The sequence below is a fragment of the Charadrius vociferus genome, unplaced genomic scaffold (assembly GCF_000708025.1).
Source record: "Charadrius vociferus isolate BGI_N301 unplaced genomic scaffold, ASM70802v2 scaffold276, whole genome shotgun sequence".
Lineage (NCBI taxonomy): Eukaryota > Metazoa > Chordata > Aves > Charadriiformes > Charadriidae > Charadrius > Charadrius vociferus.
The window spans coordinates 2,717,406-2,739,814 of NW_009649075.1; the positions used below are offsets into that span (position 1 = coordinate 2,717,406).

At 41.6% G+C, this 22,409-nt stretch overlaps 1 protein-coding gene across 1 annotated transcript in view; it reads left to right on the forward strand.

Annotated features, from left to right (window-relative positions):
- COL22A1 (collagen, type XXII, alpha 1) overlaps nt 1-22,409 on the forward strand; it is a 219,796-nt gene that overhangs the window by 1,191 nt on the left and 196,196 nt on the right. Inside the window, exon 2 of the mRNA XM_009888174.1 lies at nt 3,336-3,902. Within this exon, the coding sequence (XP_009886476.1) occupies nt 3,336-3,902 (567 nt within the window). The remainder of the gene's footprint in view (nt 1-3,335; nt 3,903-22,409) is intronic.

The window sequence follows — 22,409 nt, forward strand, 5'->3', positions numbered from 1 at the left end:
GGAAAATAATCAATTTTGTCCAGCAGTGAATGTTAAAAAATGTGTTACAAACGCAGATTAGCATTTACTAAAAGCTTTTCTGCAGCATTTCGTCTCACTGCCATGAGGTCTGTAGGTAAAGAATCAATGACTCCAAGAAAATGATCCTGAAAGACCATCTTTTTCTTCCTTGCATACTGCCTGAATAAGCATCACTTTTTAAACCTTAAAACCCCCTTGTTTTAAGGGGGGGGCTCATTGCCATTGAACGCCAACAGGATTCATTCTGTCCCTTCTGTTTGGTTTTTAACTGCAGTCGTCTCACCTGCTGAGTCAGTAAAATAAGCAACAGGAAGGTCTGTACCTTGTGGGTTTTATACTTAAACCTATATATTCTCTGGTTAGTCTCACTTAATTAATATTCTTTTAGACAGAAGAGAATAATATAATAATGAGTTGGGGGGGCAAAATTGAGATTTCTTGCTTACCCTTCACTGTTATATATTATTTATATTCTGCAAAAATCAAGCAGAACTGCACTTGGCAGTCTAGTGAATATGCACAGATGTAATGTAACTTACATTCTATAATATAAAATGATATATTCAGTCATCTCCACAATCTGATTACCTCTGAGAGAGTTACTGTGTGTTTCTGGCCAGACCTTTCTTGCTCTGTGGTCCCTCACTCGCAAAACACCATCACAGAACATGATCCATTGCGGACAAGTTGTTTCCAATGTGATCACATGTGGATGGGTTATTCCCAACGTGATTCCAGTTCCATATCCATAGGGTGTTCCCATAGACACTGAAGGAAGGGCAGCACCTGGGTCAGGTCTCTGGGATGTACCCTGCTAGGGAAATTAACACAGCAACAGAAGATGCTTATTTATCATCACTCACAACATAGAGGGTGTATAGTCAACTGCTCTCATGGCTATCATGCAATACCATAAGTATTGCCCTACAGGGTTACCATGCCTGCTTATAATGTTTTTACTCTTATCTGAAGGCCCTTTATGTGGCTGAGCCACCTACGCTCTCCTTTCCCGTGCAGTGGGTTGTTCTGAGAACCCTGTCCTCTTCAGGGCAGGTGTGCAGCCCCAGGATGATCAAAAGCAACAGAGCTAATTTATGAACTGTCAAGTCAAATTTGGGTGTGGGAGAAGACTTTGTGACTTTCCTGTAGGCTCAAGTGCTGCAACTCAGTGAGGAAATATGGCAACAGCATCATTCCCATCATTGGGTAGCATGATGCATGCTACTGTTTACTGAGCTGGATGGCAAGAGAGTGCTTGACTGTATGAACTGTGTATGACACTTCCATGCTCTTCGGTTTCTTCCAGAAGAAAAATCCTGGTCCTCAGCTAACATTCACTTTGGGTGTATTTACATCAGTGCTTTAGCTCCGGTCAGGAGCACAGCAAGGGCAGACTAATTTCTAAGGAACGGGGAGCCAGGAGATGGGGGTCTGCCTGGGCTGGTAGGACAGGGACTCACCAGCCACAGTCTGTCCTACCACCCTCAGCGAGGGAGCAGGGAAGGCTGAGGGATGGCAGCCAGGCTCAACAAACAATCCAAATTCCCAGGCAAGCTCATAGTGATGAAGCAGGTCCAAGATCAAGCCAGGAACATAACCAGCAAGTCAAGGTCTGGATCAGCTCTAAAGACAGCAGTCAGGGTCAGCCATTCTCCAGGCAAGTCCACAGAGGTGAGGCAAGGTCCAAGGTTTTAGTCACTGACAGACATTTACTTGTTGGGACCTGGCTGGAACCAGTCTGATGTGAAAACATGCAAACTGTGCAGTGGGAATATCCCTTTTTAATGTATGGAGAGCTAACCTGTCCTCGGTGGGCATACCTTGGAGTTATGTGTTCTCACAAATACTCTCAGATTTTCTGACCAAGGGAGGTAGGTTTGTCAGTCCAGGTCAGAGCCCAGAGGAAGTTATTAATATGGTTGTACTGGGAACAGTTGGGGGAATCAGGGTCCTGCAGTGAAACAGCAGTCAAAGGAACAGTTCTGCTCTCAGTGGGTCTATGTAGATGTGAGCTACCAGCTCAGATCCTGGTAAAGCATCAGGGTTTGAAGGCAATTGCCAACAGTTTAGGGGACAGATATAACATTACCAGTTCAGTGGGACATAGAAGAGCCCTGTTAGTCTGAGAAATCAAGTGGCCCAGGCACTGGTATAGACCAGCTTTCTGTATCATGTTATATGTGCTTTGTTCTGCACAGGAATGTTCAAATTAGCTTTTTACCATTGGTTCAAACAAGCAGTTGTGTTTTGTGAGATGATGTGAGACAAGAACTAGTGGAGAAACAATGTTTGCTGGTGGTGACCATAGATAAGTTGACTTTGTAGAGCAGCTTTCAATCTTGAAACTCATAATTTGTTAGGGACTATGGTCTATAATAATGAATTAAATAAACATATGTATATATGTACATTTTGTCCAGTTGGGACATTATGTTAATAAATCTTTGGCATCTGTGGGACATTTATGAGTATACTGCCTCTTGGTTTGCATATATTCAGAACGAACAAGAAAACATCTCCTGGGTGATCTACTTTCTTGGCAAGCGGCTGACAAATATATGACCAATCTGGCTTCATAGGGCAAGCAAGCTGCAATTAAAATCATTTGCCTTTTGGATTACACAGGCCTCAGATTACAAACATCATGGCTGGAGCCAAAAGGATGATTGTGGGGATAAGTGAACTTTTCCCTTACAAAGCAACTGCCCTTTGCTGTCAAGGAAGCCATCCCAGTATTCAGTGAGTCAACCTCTAGTCAATAGCCAATGGCAGAGCACCTCAAAATCAAAATAATCTTGTTATAAACTTGCTTCACCAAGATATCATGCTGAGCAAAAGAACTGCTTCTAGCTAAGCATAAATAAATCATAACATTAATGCAAGAGGGAACATGAAAACTTCACTGCTCACGGTCAGGATTGGCATAGGCAAGGTCAGGCAGGTATCTGGATCTCCCAAGGTCATTTTAGAGCATTGCCTGAGCAAAGGCACTGCAATGAAGTTTGAGGAAAATAGCTTCATATGCATGCAGATGGTGTAGGTGAAAGACTGCGCGGAGGCAGTTAGTAGTGCAGGAAGAGAGAAGGTTTGCATTTCAAAGCGAAGTCTGTGCTGATCTACTGAAGATGTCCTGAAACAGATGAGGTGAATCACAAGGAAGAAAGGCTGAGAATCTACACTTTCTCTGCAGGACAGGGAGAGGGTTTGCTGCCTCCTCCAAATTGCTCACTAGAGAGCTATGCCTAGGGAATATTTAATATGTCTGATACTCCTCTTTCAGCTTCCCTTAGCGATATTTTCTGCCACTCTTACAGGTTGCAAGAACGTTCACTATGACCTTGTCTTCATCTTGGATGCATCCTCCAGTGTCGGAAAAGAAGATTTTGAGAAAGTTCGGCAGTGGGTGTCTAATTTAGTGGAAACTTTTGAGATTGGCCCAGACAAAACCCGCGTAGGTGTGGTGCGATACAGTGATCATCCAACCACAGAGTTTGACCTGGGAAAATACAAAACCCGTGAGGAAATCAAAGAGGCTGCACGAAAAATTAAGTATTATGGGGGTAATACGAATACTGGAGATGCGCTCAGGTATATCAACACCTACAGTTTTTCCAAAGAAGCTGGTGGGAGACTTAGTGATAAAACTGTTAAAAAAGTGGCTATCCTTCTAACTGATGGAAGGAGCCAGGATTATGTCTTGGATCCAGCCACTGCAGCCCATCAGGCTGGGATTAGGATCTTTGCTGTGGGAGTTGGCGAAGCCTTGAAAGAGGAACTCGATGAGATTGCATCAGAACCCAAGTCTGCTCACGTGTTTCATGTCTCCGATTACAACGCTATCGATAAAATTCGGGGGAAGCTGAGAAGACGTCTCTGTGAAAGTAAGTAGAGCTCCCAGTTCTTCTACGTAGTCACAATTATAATAGGTTCAGTTAGCATACAGGTATGAAAAGCTGTGATTGTTTTCTTTCATGCTTATAATTCTATGCTGATGATTCTTTATTTTAGGGTCTTCAACTGTGTTCCACTCTGTAAGACGTCATTTTAATACCTGAAGCATGATGAAGTGATCACTTCTGGGTTCTTCTGCCCAAGTTGACATTAACTATAGGTTATCTTCTAGTGGTCAACTAGAGACCAAAAAGTGAACTCACTTTTTGTTCTGATATAGTTCAGTTATTTTACAATATTTTGGGCTACTGAGTATGAAGGGTGACATCTTATTTATACCCAGAATTTGGTTTATTTCCCCTTATTTTCTGGCATTAGAATGTGTAAAGAGTGTTATGCATGCTGCAAAAGGATTTTTGTGCTTTTCTGCATTTCAGCATCCCAACTCTACTGACAACTGGTGTTCACTAGGACATGGGCTATCAACCACATAAACCTTGGTGATGTTTTGAATGACTTTATATGGAGAACAGTGTGAGAAATTTGCACTGAATAAATGAACTCTGATTTTAAAACACCCTAGTGAAGAGGACTGTAATGGCATTATGGCTGGTATCTCCCAGCTTTTTAATGGGAACAAGAATCGCATATTCCTTTCTCCTTTCACCACTGATAAATTACTCCCTCATTCTTGGTGACTACATAAAAGTTACCTGGGTTTGCTGGTTTTTACAGTGTGTTTTGTGGTTACTGTGAGTTCTGAGACACCGCTCTGGTTCCTAGGTCTGAACTTAAAAGACAACAGATGACTTCCTGTGTGATGCTGTAACATGTTGCAGAGTTAAACTGACTGGGTCTGTGGGTCAGGATCTTCTGTTGCTGTCAGGTAGAACAGAACAGAACAGAACAGTACAGAATAGAATAGAATAGAATAGAATAGAATAGAATAGAATAGAATAGAATAGAATAGAATAGAATAGGAGTGTTTCACTTGGAAGGGACCTACAGTGATCATCTGGTCCAACTGCCTGACCACTTCAGGGCTGACCTCAAAAGTTAAAGCATATTATTAAAGGCATTGTCCAAACGCCTCTTAAACACTGACATGGGACATCAGCCATGTCTCTAGGAAGCCTGTTACAGTGTTTGACACCCTCTTGGTAAATAAATGCTTGCTAACATCCAGTCTAAACCTTCCCTGGTGCAGTTTTGGACCATTCCTCCGCATCCTGTCTGTCACTGGGTAGCAGGGAGAAGAGATCAGGTGGCAATAAGTTGCCTGAAAAAACCCCCAGGCTTTGTAGGTGGTGTTGTGAGGCTCTTTTATTGCTCTGTGTGAACTCCATTTACAAGAAAAAAGTGCTAACATAATGTTCTGGGCTTATGTATGATTCTTAAAAAGTGACTAGCACAAGCAGGCATCAGCCAGTTGACATTACCCAACAATATCTAGCTGTGACTGCTTTTTTTTGAAGCCCGAATAAAAGCAAGTATGGATAGTGTATTCCCAATATGAGTGAAAGTCATGGTGGATATTGACTGTAAACTATGCTGACTGAAGGAGCTGTATCTTTTTGCTCAAAAAGCACCCATGACTGGGGTAGAATAAAGGGTAAAACCTTCTGGTGGGCACACTCAACCAACTCAAACAACTTCCTACTGCGGCTGCTGAACTCCCCAAGTGTGATTTTCCTTTGAAATTCTTCTACGTTCCTTCTCTAAAGTGTTTTCAGTACTTTGTACACAGGTCTGTGCTCGTCACCTTCTCAAAAAACCCTTTACCCATCTGTCAGACTACAATGAGATTTGTCTGTGGCTTTCTGAACCTATACTATGTCCACACATGTGTGCGTATCACACCCCATTTAGCTCACAGAGGGTTACTGGGAGCATCCTTCATCCTGAGTGTGATCGCAGGCACTCTCCAAGGTGTTTGCTTCCACCTGCACTTGTGGGTTCAGTGGGGAGAAATAAAACCTCTAAAAGAGTAAGTGAAAGGGAAGGGTTTAGTTTTATTACATACAGGGAACTTTTACGGGGGGAAAAGCCTGCTAAATGGATTGGTTTCCATGTTGGAACAGAGGGAATCACTACCATCAATGAACATTAATAAGGAAGGGAGCAGAGAAGAGGGAATTAGCTGAACAAACATCAAGTAGATAATGTGCACATATTGAGGATCACCGAGGCAGAATAATGAGATGTAAGGAAGTTAACAGTGACAAGGGGAATTGAGTATTTAGGTGCATGGGAAACGGTGAATGCAGGTGGATTTGAAGAAGAGAATGAAGGACAGAAAGAGACGTTATCACTTAAGGCAGCAAACAGATGCAGTGGACTGGTTTCCACAGCAACAGCAGTTACAGAAGATAGGTCTGCCATAGGTGTTCCTGGGCAGTATTTTTTAGCTCCAAGGACTCTGTTGAGATGCTGTAATGTCCCTAGGTCCTTCACTCCAGCCTTGATGAGGGACACCTTCTTCTCAGTGTCTGGCCCCAGTCCATCTTCACAGAATCACAGAATGGTTAGGGTTGGAAGGGACCTCTGGAGATCATCTAGTCCAACCCTCCTGCCAGAGCAGGGTCACCTACAACAGATTGCACAGGACAGCGTCCAGGCAGGTTTTGAATGTCTTCACAGTGGGAGACTCCACAACCTCTCTGGGCAGCCTGTGCCAGTGCTCCACTACCCTCAAGGTAAAGAAGTTCCTCCTCATGTTAAGATGGAACTTCCTATGTTCAAGCTTGTGCCCATTACCCTTAGTCCTATCACTGGGCACCACTGAAAAAAGACTGCTCCCATCCCCCTGGCATCCTCCCTTTAAGGATTTGTAAGTATTAATGAGATCCCCCCTCAATCTTCTTTTCTCTAGACTAAAGAGACCCAAGTCCCTCAGCCTTTCCTCATATGAGAGATCTTGCTGCAGTTGGAGCCTGGTTTTGTCCTGTTCTCACTGGATATAAAAAATTTTATTCTCTTCCTCTGTACATTAGTCTTTTCTGCTTGGAAGGAAGTTGCATATCTTGCCTAAGTCTTTTCTTTTTGGATTTAAAGCAGGGAAAATGCTCTTTGGCAGTCTTGTCATACCTAACTATTTAATTTATTGGTTTGCATGCAAAATTCTTTAGTGGGCATGATGTTTAGATCAGATCTCAACAAAGAAGAAATTCTTGATGTCACTAAAGCTGACTGTTAAAATGCAGGATGAGACAGTGAGAGCACGATCAGCAGAAGTACCAATGTAGAGATCAGGTAACTCTTTTGTTATCTGAATTGTGATGATGGAACTGTTTTGGGAGGTGGGGAAGGGCCGGCAGAGAACAGGACAAAGTGTTTTCTGATGCCTGTGCCACTTTTAAATTTCACATTAGCACAGCTGGAACAGGAAAAGAGTTCACTGTAAGGGATATATGCCTTACACATATTTAGAAGGTAAAACTTTTAATAGCTGTTGTAGTTCAGTTTCTGTAATTTTAACACGACAGCACTGCATAAAACAGGAACATACAAACCACTGAGTGGGTGGAGGACGTGATGAGGGCACGTGCCAAACTGCTGTTTAGTTCATGCACATTCTAAGACCAAAACATGCATTGCCACAGCCAAGGTAGTGTTTTAATAGACATAATCCTTTGTGAGCTCCTGGGAGACACATGAATCAAAGAGCGGAAATGGTAGAAAGTTTTTTTTTGTTGTGCTGACCAATGATGAGTCTTCCAGTCCTTGTACTGCTGTACTACTGAAATGTGAAGAGTCGTGCAGTGTTTCAAATACTGAATTTCATGCCAGCAGCTGTTCAGAATCACTTGTCTCTGGTCTCACTGGTTTGTTCTAGACTCAGTTATTCCATCTTGCTATATTTGGCTGAATTTATTGCTGAGAACATGTCATTAAGTGCATTAATAGCTTTTTAGCTCTCATTTGATTTTGTGGAAGTAAGCACAGCAGAATCAAAAAATAACATGTCTGCTCAGTGGGGCATTGTGGCAGTGGGAGGTATTTTTGCCAAACATCTCCATTGCATTCTGGACTATATTTAGCAGGCAAAAAAGGGTGATGTTTTCACAGGAAAGTGGGAGAGATGCATTTTGCTAAAAATTCCAGAGATGCTGCATTCTTCCTAAATAAGGTTTCTGCTTATATGTCGTAGAGATAACAATAGGCAGCTATGGAATATTTAAAAACATTCTAGCATCTGCTTCTGGTAGGTAAATAGTAGGTTTATGCTTGTCAAAGAGAACGAATTTGTTTATTTTCAACCCAGATTTAGTTTTAAGCTGGATTTGATAAGTTAGAGCATGTACAAAGTTGTCAGCCTGGCTTGGATCTGGTAGCACTGGGGTTTAACGCTGTCATCTGACATTTAAGCCTCAATGGGGAGGAGATGTTGCAACAGTGACCTAAACCACATGTACCTGCTCAGAGGAAATTGTTTCTTAAAAACACTGATTGCAGTGCTTTGGATGCTGTAATATTTGAGTTTATTCTGTTATCATTAAGCCAGGGAGGTGATAAGATGCAGTTTGCAAAGCTGAGCAAAAACATTCTCCAAAAACGTTCTCACTCTTTACTAGCTCCGTAAAGCAGAAGCCTGTGACTTGGCACCCTGGGAGTACATGGCATGTATGTGCGATTACTAAGCCTCTGCTCTTCTGCAAAAGTCAGATTTCACAGCTTGAAAATAAATTTGGCTTTAGAGGTACAGTCTCTGCTAAGATTTGGAGTTTTTTTTCTACAGCTAGTAATAGGAGAAACAAAAGCAGATGTTCTCTGTGGAAGTACTAGAGGAGTATTGTGCTCAGTGTTGATCTGTGTCCAGAAGTGACTTTCATGTATAATGTAGCCCTTTCTACAACCAGTTTTTAGTTGTCTGTGAGCTTGATGAGCTCCTTGCTGTAATGAGTTCCTCTGCAAATATGTGGAAGACCAAAGGACTACGTCGTATGTATCTCAAATGCTTTGCAACTGCAAGGAGATGAAGCTGAAATGTTTCAATGACTGGCTGGTGCCAATGGTTTGTCATTGACTTCAGTTGTTATAGTGAGGCCTGTGATAAAATATGAAAAGCAGTCACATGTTCAGATGATTCATAACATTTATTTTTCTATTTGTACGTCTTTGTTGACTTTGGGTTGTGTACGCAGTGCATGAAATATAAGCCTTATGCTACTACTGTTCTGTTTCTGAAGCAAAAGGGCTTCCAATTTTCAAGGCAGCATCTTGAACACCATTCAAAATAATAGTCTAAAGGCTTCAGAAATGTATTTTTTGAAGTCAGCTTTCCTCAGGTTCATGGCATGTTCACAGAAGAACAGAAGGATGTTTCTACTTGTCCTTCAATGTTAAAAATATCTCATACACAGAGACAATGACAAAGGGTAGGCATCTGAATTGCCGTGTCTCACATGCACACTGAAATATCTGAATATATCAGCACCTAACCATATTTGCTTAACTGTTCACCCCCAATTTATACTCCCTGTTGAGCTCCAAGACTTCACTGTAAAAACATCCATTTTTAGATAGCTTTGCATTAGGCATCATGGAATAGGAAAGGAGGCGGAACTCAAGCTTGCAAGAATGAGAATCCTAAAGTATTTTAATGAACTCAGTTGTGGTAGTAGTTTTAATTCTTTTAGTTTGTTGAACAGAATTTGTGGACTTGGGAATTTGTAGAGTGGTTTTACCTTCATAGTTGGAGCATGACTTTATTTGGATTCTTCAAAAGTTCAGCTTAGTGGTAGTTCCAAGTCTCACTTAGTCTTATTGCAAGAGCTCTTTTTCATTGTTTTGATGGCGTGTAGACACCTCTTACAAATCTGAAGATAGTTTTTTGTCACCTGGCAGAACTTGATACATGCCTATACATTTATTCTACACATAGAACTTGGTACCCCTATACATTTACTTGGAAAAATCTGTGGCACCCACCTTCATGTTGAATGCAGAGAAGGTTGAGGTGTTTTGGAGTAGTAACTGATGTCTAACAGACTGGTTAAAGTCTGATTAGCACAATATGTCCCATGAAGATAATCTAACTCTTGTGCTTCTAGCTCATGTATACATCACACCTGCCACAGACAGCATTCTTAGTGGAATATTCCACATTTGGCTGCTTAAGAGTATGTCCAGGCTAAGTGCAGCTACTCACACTTTCTCACTTGAATATCTAGTCACTTTTTTCTTGTGGTTTGGGAAGTCTTTTAAAAGCTCAGCAGACAACTGCTGCTTTTTTAAAAGCTGCAGTTAGACAGTGACCCAGCTGATATCACCTCTGATATCTCCTGTTTCTTCTTGATGCACTTCTCTGCCAGCTGTAGTGGTGGGTTTCTCAAACTCTGTAACATCTCCAACTTCTAGCAATCTCTCATGTCACAGATGACAGGATCACACATCCTTTCATCACCACGTTTGCTGGCTCACTGCAGTTTCCCGCAAAGTCATGAAAGGCCTGTGACAGTATTTCCAGCTGATTTATCTTTTGCTTGAAAGAGACGAAAAAAATTAACTTTTCATGGATGATATACTGGGAAGATGTAAAATATTTCATGGACTTAGTGAAGATGACATTACATGACTTTCTTCTGCCATTGGGTGGGTTGAAGGACAGCCTGGTATCTTGGATTATGGCTCCAGGAAGCACAGCAAACACATTCTTTTTCTCTTACAGCATTTTTTGTTTTCAAATCAAATGCCTGAAACTCTCAGATCTGATTTTCCACTTAGTCCAGTCATCACCAACTTAGAGCAAGATGGTTTCAGAGCTGCTGTCTGGCAGGCAGAAATCTTCGAGCTCAGGGAGTGTATAGTGGCTGCTGGTTGGTCCTCAGTTCCTGCATGGATCATGTAAAAGTGACTGTTTTCCCAGATCGTGACTACAGTTCTGTTCTGCCGCTATGTAATCTCAGTATCATTTAAATAACTTCCTATTTTGCTTGGGACTCTGAAATGAATAGGTTTATTCTGAGATTAGCAACAGTGCTGTTTTATGACCAGTTAAAGCCAGCTCCACTGCTAAAAAAGAAAATCTCATACTCACTAACTTCCTTCTCCCATCTGCCAGCACAGGCATTTATGTGGCCCCACCATGAACTCGAGCAGGGAGCCAATGAATGTTCTTGTTTTCCTTCCCAGATTAATTTTTACTCTGATTTAGTTCACCATGCAGCCACATGGACATTTGTTGTCCCAGGGGAGGAACTGGCACAAGGTGAGAACAAATAACTGGGAGTGGAAGGAAGATCTGGATTGCGTCCTTTGGTACAGTACTAGTTCATATCAGCTTGATGAACATTAGATAAGGACTTCAAAAAGCTGAGGAAAATCCTCCATATGCTCCCACTGTAAATGTGAGCCCGTACACGAAGTGGATTGCTAGGCAGGTTCTTCCCATTGAAACTCCACTTCTAGGCTTCAGCACATCTTGCTTGCCTTGAAGAAATGGCCTGTTTCACTGCAGGCAGATGTCTTCATGATTCTCCTCCATTTTCCTTAAATAGGGTTTACAGTATGAATAATTATGGCTGCTTTACTACTGACTTAGCTTCTGGTTGTTCGGGGGTGTAGCTGTAATGACAGAGCTCTCCCTCCTTGGACATGGGCAGTGTCTGCCTTGGAGCACCTTGCTGGGAATCGTTGGTAGGTGGGATGAGCAAGCTGGCCACCACCTTCCCTTAGATGCAGACTGTCTGTCAGGGCCTCCAGTCTGCACTTTGATTTTTCTGTGATCCTGCACCTCCATCAGAACCAATCTTAGCTCTGTTATAGTTTTGGAAGTGATTTATTGATTTATTTTTCTTCCCTTGTACATTGGAAAACATAATGTCTTAGACATTGCCTTCAGGTGAGAAGGAAATTCAGCCTTGCAGCAGCTGTGGCCTGATTTGTCCTTTAGTTGACGGAGCAAAGGTATGAATTCAACAGTCATCCAAACAACAGAGTTTTAGAAATAAGCCTGTGGCAGAAAATGGTGTTACTTCTGCTCTTCTTTCATACAGCTGAGAAAAAGAGTCTGTTCCAAACCTACAGACTGCTGGGAACCTTAATAAGGGACTCTGAAGGTAGAAGTATAATAAAATGAGATCGATTAAACCTTTTGCACTTAACTTTCTTATCTCTAGTTTCTTTCTTTAACAGTTACATACAACTAGTAGCATCCTAAAACATGGATGATCGCTTTACATAAAGCAATTAACCTCTGGACTGCCAACAATGTCTTGTCCGAAATCGCAGAATCTAGCTGAATGATAACATCTCCCCTAGCTTGTAACAGTATTTCTTGCATTTCAGACAAGAAATCTCAGTGAACAATCTTTGATGTACAGTAAAACTAATTGTAAAGGCAGAGAGAAGATTAGACTCATGACAAATAAAAGTAAGTCCCAGACATTAGAAAGAAACATTGAGACAATCAGGAAAAGTATAGGTCTCAGTGGCAGGAGAAATTACGTCTTATGGAAAAGTAATGTGCCGTTTAGAGAACAAAAAGAGGAAAAATATGGTGACTAGGGGAGCCATTTCTAAACAGTGTAGGAATGAAAGAGAAATACAGAAAAAGGAACAGGCAAAAAGCTGGAACATATTGTCATGTGCTGAAAGTTATTAGTAGCTTGTTTTTCAACACCGCCTGCAGCCCTCATTGATTTTGCAGGAGCTGTGGGTGCTCAGCATTTTCAAAATTAGGCTGTGGAGCCCAATGCTTATCCAGCTGCAATCAGAAGGAGGCTTTCTGTCTGCTCAGGTGGAGTCCGAATGACAGGGTAAAGAGTGGACTCATCTCCCTGGCAGCACTGTCTAACTTGGTGTTTGCTTTCTGATGGACTGATAAGGAATGCTCAGTAGTAAGAATAACCTCTGAAGCTGGGCAGATGCTCAGCAGGAGGCTAGGGCCAGGCACACAAAAACCTCTGAGGTTTCAGGTTTAGTTACAGGCTTTTCTGTCCAAGAAAAACAGAGAGATGAGGAGAAAACCCTTGCCAGGTGTCCTTCACAAAGCTAAAATGTTTTGAACCTCAGCAGCTCTTGTCCGGTCAGGGCTTTCTTCCACCTGCATTAACAACCCCTAAACTGACCTCAAACTGAAAGGACACCACTTCCTTAATGTTCTAGGCCTGCGTTCTTTTTTATTTTTTTATTTTATTTATTTTTAAGCTTTATGTGGCTATTCCCATAAAAATCTGGTGATATCTTTTCGCGCAGGCTATAAAAGGAGCTAGACCATCATCTGCCCTGCTTAGTTGCCCCTGTAAAGTAAAGATTTCCTCTGCTGTCCCTCGATTTGGAGGATGTAATTCTATTTAGGATAGGGAAAGCCAAGTCTGGAAAGGTGCTGCGGAGATTTAGTCCCAGTTCTGTTGATGGAGCTGGTAAAATTTACTGCAAATGACAGAGCAATGTGAATATTTGTCAGAGCATCCAAATCCCCCTGACCATCAAAGGCCCCATTATAGCATATTATACTTTGCCTGAAACCCAGTGGGTTTCCTGAACTCCGCAGCTCCTTATGAAACTAATGTTTCTGTAAAGCCCAATAGCAACAGTGAGCTTGGTCTCTCAGGGCTGTTTTGTTGTTTTTGTTTTTTTTTTTTTTTCTCCTGGCTCCATGTATTCAAGCTCAAAGTCTTGCAATGAATAACTGCAATGAGAGCTGCAAATCCTCATATTCCAGGGAATGAGGGAGCTTGGAGGTACCACAGGAGATGCTGGGTCTCATGGGAGGGACACAGCCGTGGCTGGTCATGAGCTGCCTGTGTCACTTGTGCAAATGTTTAGCAAAAAAAACCTCTGGCCTGGATAAATGGCTACTTTCTCATCCAGTAGCTTCAATGGAAAATTTGTGACATTTTGCAGTATTGCAATCTTTGCATCACCTGAAAGTTAAACTGATCTTGGAAACGGTTTCACAGACAGAGATGAACTGTAAGAACAAAACTGTTCTCAGACCTAGATAAGCTGTCACATTAACCCTTGAAACAAAGCAGGCAGGACCACCTATTTTTAAGATTTAGGATTAAACCATTACTTCCAGTTTTGTATCTTGCTGAGCTGTCTTTAGAAGCCCATGTTATTTATTCTTGTGGTCAGCACTGAAGCAAAGCTTGTAATATAAATTTTTAAGGGCTTATTTTGAAGCTGTAAGTAGACCTTGGATACACGTAAACCTTACATGGACTCTCTGCAAAAGAGATCTTCATGTTGATTGAATTGTAATGTACCGGTCTGCTGAGAATATTTCTTCCCTAGCAGTAGAGCTGCAGCATGGTTTAGCTGGTGGGCTATTTTTGTTAGTAAATTGTAGGGTTAGTGTTTCAGTCCCATCAAGTTCCCTACAAGTTACACCCAAATACCAAATTCCTTTTCAAATCAGTAATCTTGTTTATAATGTGAAACAAAAGCAGTGGGAGCATTTTGAACACCTAGGAGAACTGCTTTTTGGATAAAGTACTAATTAGGTTCTTTAAAATGCAAATAAGAGATTGAACAAACTCTGCTATATTAATGCCGTTTACAAATGATGGAGAACAATTCCGAGTTCTGCATAAAATGCCTTTCGGCATTGCCTCCATTGTGGGAACTGTGAATACTACTGCTAATGCTGACCGGAAGTAGAGAGGGTATCTTTCAGGGGAGGTAGCTCAATTAGATACTGTGGGTTTTGTTTGCTGTCCTAAACTGTTGAATAGCAGCCTCGTGTGATGTCAGGTTTCAAAACTCTGTTCATTTCCTTACAACTCAATAGTCAACATTTAGTGTCAGTTTGGCTATAACTTGATCTATACTCTGGGAAATGAAGTAATTTATATATAGAATACATACATACGTGTGTATGTGTGCGTGTGCATAAGACATTTATTCTATACGTATTTATATATATATAAACTCTGGAAAACAAAGCTGCGTTGATTCAGTCTGAAGGATCAGTCTTTTTTTTTACAGTGAGGTAGATAAAAAGCCGTAACGCTTTAAAGCCCTAGTGAAGATGAAATACAGGACATTTTTACTGCAGTGTAACTACACAAGATCAACTCAATCCACCACCTCTGGGCTAGACTTCGTTTAGCTACACTGCAGTAGAAATCCCTGTGCTTTGTTCCCCCAGGGTTTTATAGCAAGATTCACAGCATATATTAGTTATCTACTATAAAAACCTTTCTGTTTTGGCAGTGAAGACATAACATCTCCATGAGAGGCTGCAGTACTAATATGACACAAGTAGGATGGTGCAGCAGAATTTTTGTCGCTAGTGCTAACATTTTCTGGCAAATGACTCTAATAGCTTGAGGGTGTTTCTGAGTTTAAAGCAGATGTTGGATCAGAACTGAGATCCATAAATTGAATTAAACAATATTGTATCTTTATATTCAAGTATTTTCAGTGGAATTCATATCATCTAACTGCAGTGGCCTGAAAGTTATTTGTCCAGGCTCTTTTGATAGTCAGTGGAAAGAAATAGACACTTCCAGAGAGTGATTCATCCTTTTCGAAGAAGACTGTCCGAGGCAGGTGGCATGATTCAACCTCTAACTGCCTATCTCTTTTCATTAACTTGTGAGAGAGCTTAGATAACTTGCTCGCACCAGATTCCTCACTTTGACAGCCAAAAGCATGAGCATTGAATCTTTCCCCGCTGTGTTCTGGGAATATAATAATATTTAGTTCCTTATGCCAGTAAATCAGTCTGTTGGGATCCACATTACTGATGCATATACAGGCCAGTGTGGCTGCAAGCCCAGGTGTGGGTGCTCCATTTCTCATCCAGCTAAGGGACACTGCGGTATTTGTTCAGGCTCAGGAGACAAGGACAGTTTAGAGAACTATCCTCAAGTATTGCCATATGTTTTGGGTCAAATGTTGTACTGCTAAATTGTACTTCATCCCTGAGAGACTACTCCTGTGAAAAGAATGGGTTCCTCTCCCTTATCTTGGGCTTCTTCCTAAACGTTGTGATAAATTGGCCCTTGAAGTAAAGTGTGTTGTGATACTACCGGCTGCAGTCTGTTGACTCATTATAGCAAGGAGATAATGCTTTAAAAAACAACTAATGGCTGAAATACAATTAAGAGTAACAGAGAAGGAGCCAGCTTTTTTAATTAATGTTGTTGAAAGACATCTTTGCTGCAAATAGCCTTTTTTTGTTGTTGTTGTTAATTGAAGCATGAAGGTTACATCCTGAGACAGGCTCACAAAGCCACTCTTCCATACTGATCTTTCTGGTTTTCACTGTAAAGAAGTCAGACCCCAAAAGAAACTGTAGTCTACTGGAATCAAAATGGGAAAATGTCAGCTCAGATGAGCTCACAAGTTAACCAAATGTGTGCTACTGGTCCATATGGATTGTCTTCCCGTACGGACAAACTAAGAATTCACTGGTAGGACCTGGAGAAAAAAAAACAGTGGAAGAACTGCTGGTTCATCTTGTGGGTTTGGGGCTATGAATGGGACTGGAAAGCTGGCAAAGGACTTGGAACCAGTCTGGATGGGGCTTTGAATGACCTGGTCTAGTGGGAGGTGTCCCTGCCCATGGCAGGGGAGTTGGAACTAGATGATGGTTTCCAACTCTAACCGTTCTGTGATTTTATGAGTTTGGGTAATTAAGGAAATCTTTATTCAAGTTTTCAGTGAATTTACTGCAGGTGCCATTTGCCGAAGTGTCCATGTGAATGGTGGGTCTGTAGTAGTCTCTGCTCTGATGGAAGATAGCATGGCTTGTTTTAAATATTTTGACTCTTGTATGGCACACATAATAAGGATCATGATATAAGAGGATGTTCTCAGGGCAGACAATGCCAGGGGACTGAAACGATCCAGATTGGCCTTTGAGTCTCAGGTCCCTCAAACCCAATCTCAGTGCTCTCTGGTGCTCAGCTCCAGCAGAGGTAAAAGGGTCTGCTTGGCACTTTGGGAAGGAAAGTCACTTAGGTGTCTAGATTAAAAACGTTGGATATCTATTTTTTTTTTTTCAATTCCTGACACTATATTTCCCTATATATTTTGGCAGTGCCCAGCCCCACGAGTCCTGTTAGAGTGCAAACACTGGGCATGATGCTCCTGCCCTAGTCCAGCTTATCGACAACCTGCAATCATGATTCCCCTTCCAGAGAAATGACCCCCTTTCTACACTTGTGGCCCTATTGGTTCAGAGGTCACTGCTTCAATGAAAAAGCTAACATGGTAGAGAGCCAGAAGCAAGTCATCATTATCTTAGCTGTATCGCATAGCCCATGAGACTTACTTGAACTTTGAGTGTACAACAACACATGAAAAAAAGGCAAAATGTCCCAGAAATTTTACTGTGTTAGTTACAAATCAATATATTTGGGGAGGTATCTGCTAACTATTCCTCCAAGCTATCAGAGCTCTATACTGGAATAGTGAGTCATGCAAGTTGATTTTTAACAGGGCTGTTTGAGGAATAGTGTAAAATTTGCAGCTGATGCTGGGCTTGTTTACCTATCTGATAAACTGTGCTTTGACTCTGTAGTGGCCTTGATAATATCTTGAAGAATTAATTTTCTTAGGCTAATATTATATTTATAATGCATTGATCACCAACTGAATATTTACATGCTCACAGCTTTATATGCTGTGAGACACTGCGGATTCACACAATGTAAGATGGTACACAGGAATCACTTTAATTTATGGCTGGTTCAGAATCAAAGATTTTCATCATCTAAAATTAGCGGATTATCCCGGTGGGTGGGATTTTTTTTTTTCATTGTAAATTCTTTTGCATATTATTATTTAGTTAAAAATAGTGCCCTGGGTAACTGCTGGCAGCACAAGAATACAGCATAGGACCGCCAAACAAATGAAATTAGTGGATGGGTTCCTACACCCAGCCACCACATTCAGCTCTACGATCTATTTTTGAGATGATTACATCTCTCAAGTAGTTTGGCTTTGGAGGTGCATGTATTTGTTTTGGTGCATGGGGTCTGTAATAAAGAAAAGTCTCAGCTTTTTTTCTTTGAATTTCATGGGTGCATGCCTTGATCATAAAATATTATGCCCTGCTGAAATTTCCAAACCTGTCTCTTGGTCTCACAGGGACAGGAAAGTTTTTCTGTGTTCAGATCTTACTGTGCGTTGTTTCCCTTTTTAAGTTCTTTTAACATTAATGGTCTTAGATTAGATTGTAACTATAGCAGTAAGTTTTATTTTGGGACTCTCATCTGGAGCATAGAGTAGTTTCACTCATCTGTGTTTATGCTCAGTAATATCTCACTGCTAATTATGTTCCATGAACTAGTGGTGTAGCAAGATAATAATTGTTTAATTAACCAAACATGTGAGAAAGTGTTAGATTCTGATTTGCCACAAATTTGTACAGCTGTTTACATCAATTCTGAGTTATTTCTAATGAGTCCAATGGTTTTCTTAAGGCCACACAGCAGGGCAGGAAAAGACATCAGAAAAAAACCCTTGGTTGACCTGATTTATACATGGTGCAGTTCCCTTCCTTATGAGAAACTGAAGGTTTTCCATGAGAAATTTGGTGTGCCCAAGCATAAAGAGGATGCCTGTTGGGGCTTAGAGATCCTGGTGTCAGATCCAACCTCTTCAGTTCTAAATAAATCTTGTCCTTCTAGCAGGGAAGATCTGTGAAACAATGGGAGGTGATCCTCCCCCTTTACTCTGCTCTGGTGACACCCCACCTGGAGTACTGTGTCCAGCTTTGCAGTCCTCAGCAGAAAAAGGACATGGACCTGTTGGAGAGGGTCCAGAGGAGGGCCTGAAGATGATCAGAGGGCTAGAGCACCTCTCCTATGAAGACAGGCTGAGAGAGTTGGGGTTGTTCAGCCTGGAGAAGACTGGGGACACCTTATGGCAGCCTTCCAGTATCTGAAGGGGGGCTACAAAAAAGCCGCAGAGGGACTTTTTACAAGGGCATGAAATGATAGGGAAAGGGTAATGGCTTCAAACTGGAAAAGGGGAGATTTAGAGTAGATATCAGGAGGAAATTTTTCACTCTCAGGGTGGTGAGACACTGGAACAGGTTGTCCATGAGAAGCTGTAGAGGCCCCATCGGTGTAAGTGTTCAAGGCTAGGTGGGATGGAGCTTTGAGCAACCTGGTCTGGTGGGAGGTATCCCTGCCCATGGCAGGGGGGTTGGAACTAGATGGTCTTCAAGGTACGTTCCAACCTAAACCATTCTATGATTCTATGAAATGTAAAAATCCTTCTTAGCAGATTGTTCCTACAACAACACATGGGGGATATGTCCCTACAACTTCCTAGTGTTCCTCAGCACAATCCAGCACTCAAGATGGACCTGGCCTGGCTCTGTATGTTTCCAGGTGGTGTTTCTGCTCACATCTCTTCTACTGCTGATTGACAGGTGTCAGCAGTGTCATGCCAGGACAATGCTACATTGGTGCCGTTCAGAGGTGGCGCAGGAGCACTTGAGGCTGTAATTGTGCAAGGCTGTCCCTTTCATCTTCTGTTCTTTTCTTTTCTATTCTCAATAATTGTCTCCCCTTCACCACAAAACATACAGCTTTTCAGGAAATGTGTTTTCTACCCGTAACTCTGTGCTGTGGTGGAACGAGAGGGAGAAAGGCCAAGAAGAGCAGATTAATTTATGCCAGTAAGTTCATAGTCACAGAGGTTGGTTTGTCTGTGTTTTTTCTCCCCCCACCCACACTTCATTATAGCATAAGCTTCCAAGTAACCTGCTGTTACCAGAAAGCAATGGGACTAAGGGCACTGAGGGCACTCCCCCCTTCATCTGTGACTGATGAGCCACACTGCCTGTGACTAGATGGCTTCAAACTGAGCAGGAGATGAAGTATTGATCAAGTCACTAAGTGGAAGGTGCTGGCTGGTCATCTGATTATGGACATAGACCCTTCCTGGTGGTCACTGATGGAGGACTCCCCTTCTCCCACAGACTCAAGCACCCTCCAGAATTCTACCTTGAAATTAGCCTCTTTTGGAGTACAGGCTTTATCCAGCATCCTTTCTCTTCTCCTGCACTCAGCTCTTTTTATAGCATCCACTATTTTTGTAATGTATACATATACTTATATATATATCTAACTGGAAGGGAATGAAGTGATTTTCTTTCAGTAAATGCAAATAAAATCTAGGGAATGGAAACCGCAGGGGTGGCTAAACATGCTATTCATGCTGGGTGGATCTGTGCTCCCACGAGGGGAGCGGAGTGGCCTAATTTCAGAATAGTACAGAGTTTTCATTAGATCAGGAGATGTTTAATTACACAATTTTGGGTGGGAAAGTGGAGAATGTAGACACGTATCTGCAATGTATCTGTAGTTGTATAGTCATATTTTTTGTTGGGCTTTCGGTGGTGGTTTGGGTTTGTTTTTTTTTTTTAACATGTTGTGAATGATTTCCCTGGGGTTGGTGGGACCTATGAAAAAGCAATTGAAGTCAGTAAAGACAAACCGGTGTCTGGGTGCTTTCCTGCTCTTAGGCTGAGCTTTTCGTGTCATTTTCTGTCTGAAATGTCAGGCTAGATGTTAAATTTGATTCTCCCTACACTTTTGGGTTTGTAGCTGAGGAGGAACTGTCCTACGGTGATAGCGTGAAAAAGTGTTTAATGTTATCTTTCACCAAGGAAGATGTAAGACAGTGCTGACTCCCCTATGATTCTGCCTCGCAGCATTTAACCTTCCCTGCTGGATACACTCATTCCGCTATGGCAGCTCTTTTCAATGAAGGTGAAGCATAAAGGGATGAAATCCAACTGTGGGAGGTGGATACTCTCTTAGGTAAATGGGCCGGCTCAGGAAGTGATCCTAGCAAGGCACACCATGGCAACACTAATTCAAAAATAATTACATTTAGCAGATTATCTACATGTATAAAGTAGTTAATGAAAATAACAGATTGGATCTACATATGCAGCTATATGTTTGTCTGGGTAGGCACTGTGTGATGAAAACTTGGGCTTGGTACTGGCACTGCCTCCAATATAGACCCATTGAAACACTGTCCTGTCCTCAGCTGTTGCTTGCTCAGCCTTCCTTTCAAACCAGGAGAGAGGGTGGGCCTATAGTGTATTCTTGTGTCTCTGTTTTCCATATATAACTCCAAATTCATTCTTGCTCTGTACTTACAGCAGGTGTGAATCTGCCTCATGATTCAAGGCTTGTTTCTGAACAGGCATGAGTCTGGTCTTTCCATCAGAAGAATTTCACCGCCCAGAGATAATACTGCCATTCTCTCTTTATGCTATCAATGTTTACTAAAAGGACTCTATCGTCTCCCTGGAGCTTCTCACCTTTATTATATCCGGAGAAACATGATTTCAGTAACAAATTCTGATTAAAAGAATGGACATTGTGGGTATTTTAGTTATTCTAGTTGAAGGAAGCAGTTTAAAATATACTTCCTTTAGAACAAGACTGTCAGTCTGTTTACTATATCACTCCTTGCTTTGGGCTGAATCTGAATCTTACCTTTAAATTACTATTTTATTTGGAGTTGTAAATGACCTTGCACTGACTTAGAAAATTCATGCCACATTAAACACCGGTATTGCGAATGATCATAATTCCCAAACCACCTGTGGAATAACATATTAGGAGATTTGATCATCCGTGCTCATTGTGTCTTTGGAGAAGCATGGAAACATGAAAACAATGGGCCTTTCAGCTATGTTAAAACTTGTTGCACTTACGGAAATTGTTGAATAGACCGTAACCTCTGCACTACAAACCAGACTATAAACACTTTGAAAAATAGTATGGCACACTGATTGTCTGAATCCCTTCAGCAAGACGAAAGTAGAAACTAAAGGTTTCTTCTCAAGGGGTGTGTTAGATTCATATTTTTCTAACTCTGAGGATAATTAATCACCAGAACAAGATCACCAAGGGTGATGGTAGATTGTGTTCCTCTGGCTTCTTTACAATGCAGGCTGACGACTTTTTAAGAGATGTGGTCTTGTTCATCTCAGCCTCAAGCTGCTGGCTTTAACAGCATTTTCTTCTGAAAAGGACAGATTCATTTCCAAACGAGCAGATATTGCTGTGGGACATGAGATGTCTGATGTCCTGTACAAGAGGTCTTGATGCTGGTCATTGTTTTCTGCAGCTGTAAAATCTGTGAATCTGGCAGAGAGAGCTGAAAAAAGCTCTCTGTTGAGAGATCACCAGTATATTTGCCTTTCTCCCACCAGAAGAGCCACCAGAGCATCTCTCACTTGGACTCTGAGCTTTCAGGCCCTGATGGGAGGGATATTTAAATCTATAAGTGTCTATATATATAGGGTTGTTTGCATCATCTTGGTCCTGGCATGGGTGGAAGATGGGAAGAAGGAAAAAATGGAAAACATGTCCTTTGATTAGAAGGCAAACTGTGCTCTAATGGAGATGATTAGAGACAAATTGAAGACTTTGTTTGTCCATAAGGCAATAGAGTGTTTTTTCTTGTCCGGTGGCCTGGTAGGCTGCCAAGATGTTTCTCAGTAACTAATTGTGAGTCAGTTATGGGCACACAAAACAATGCCACATATCTAACACTTAACA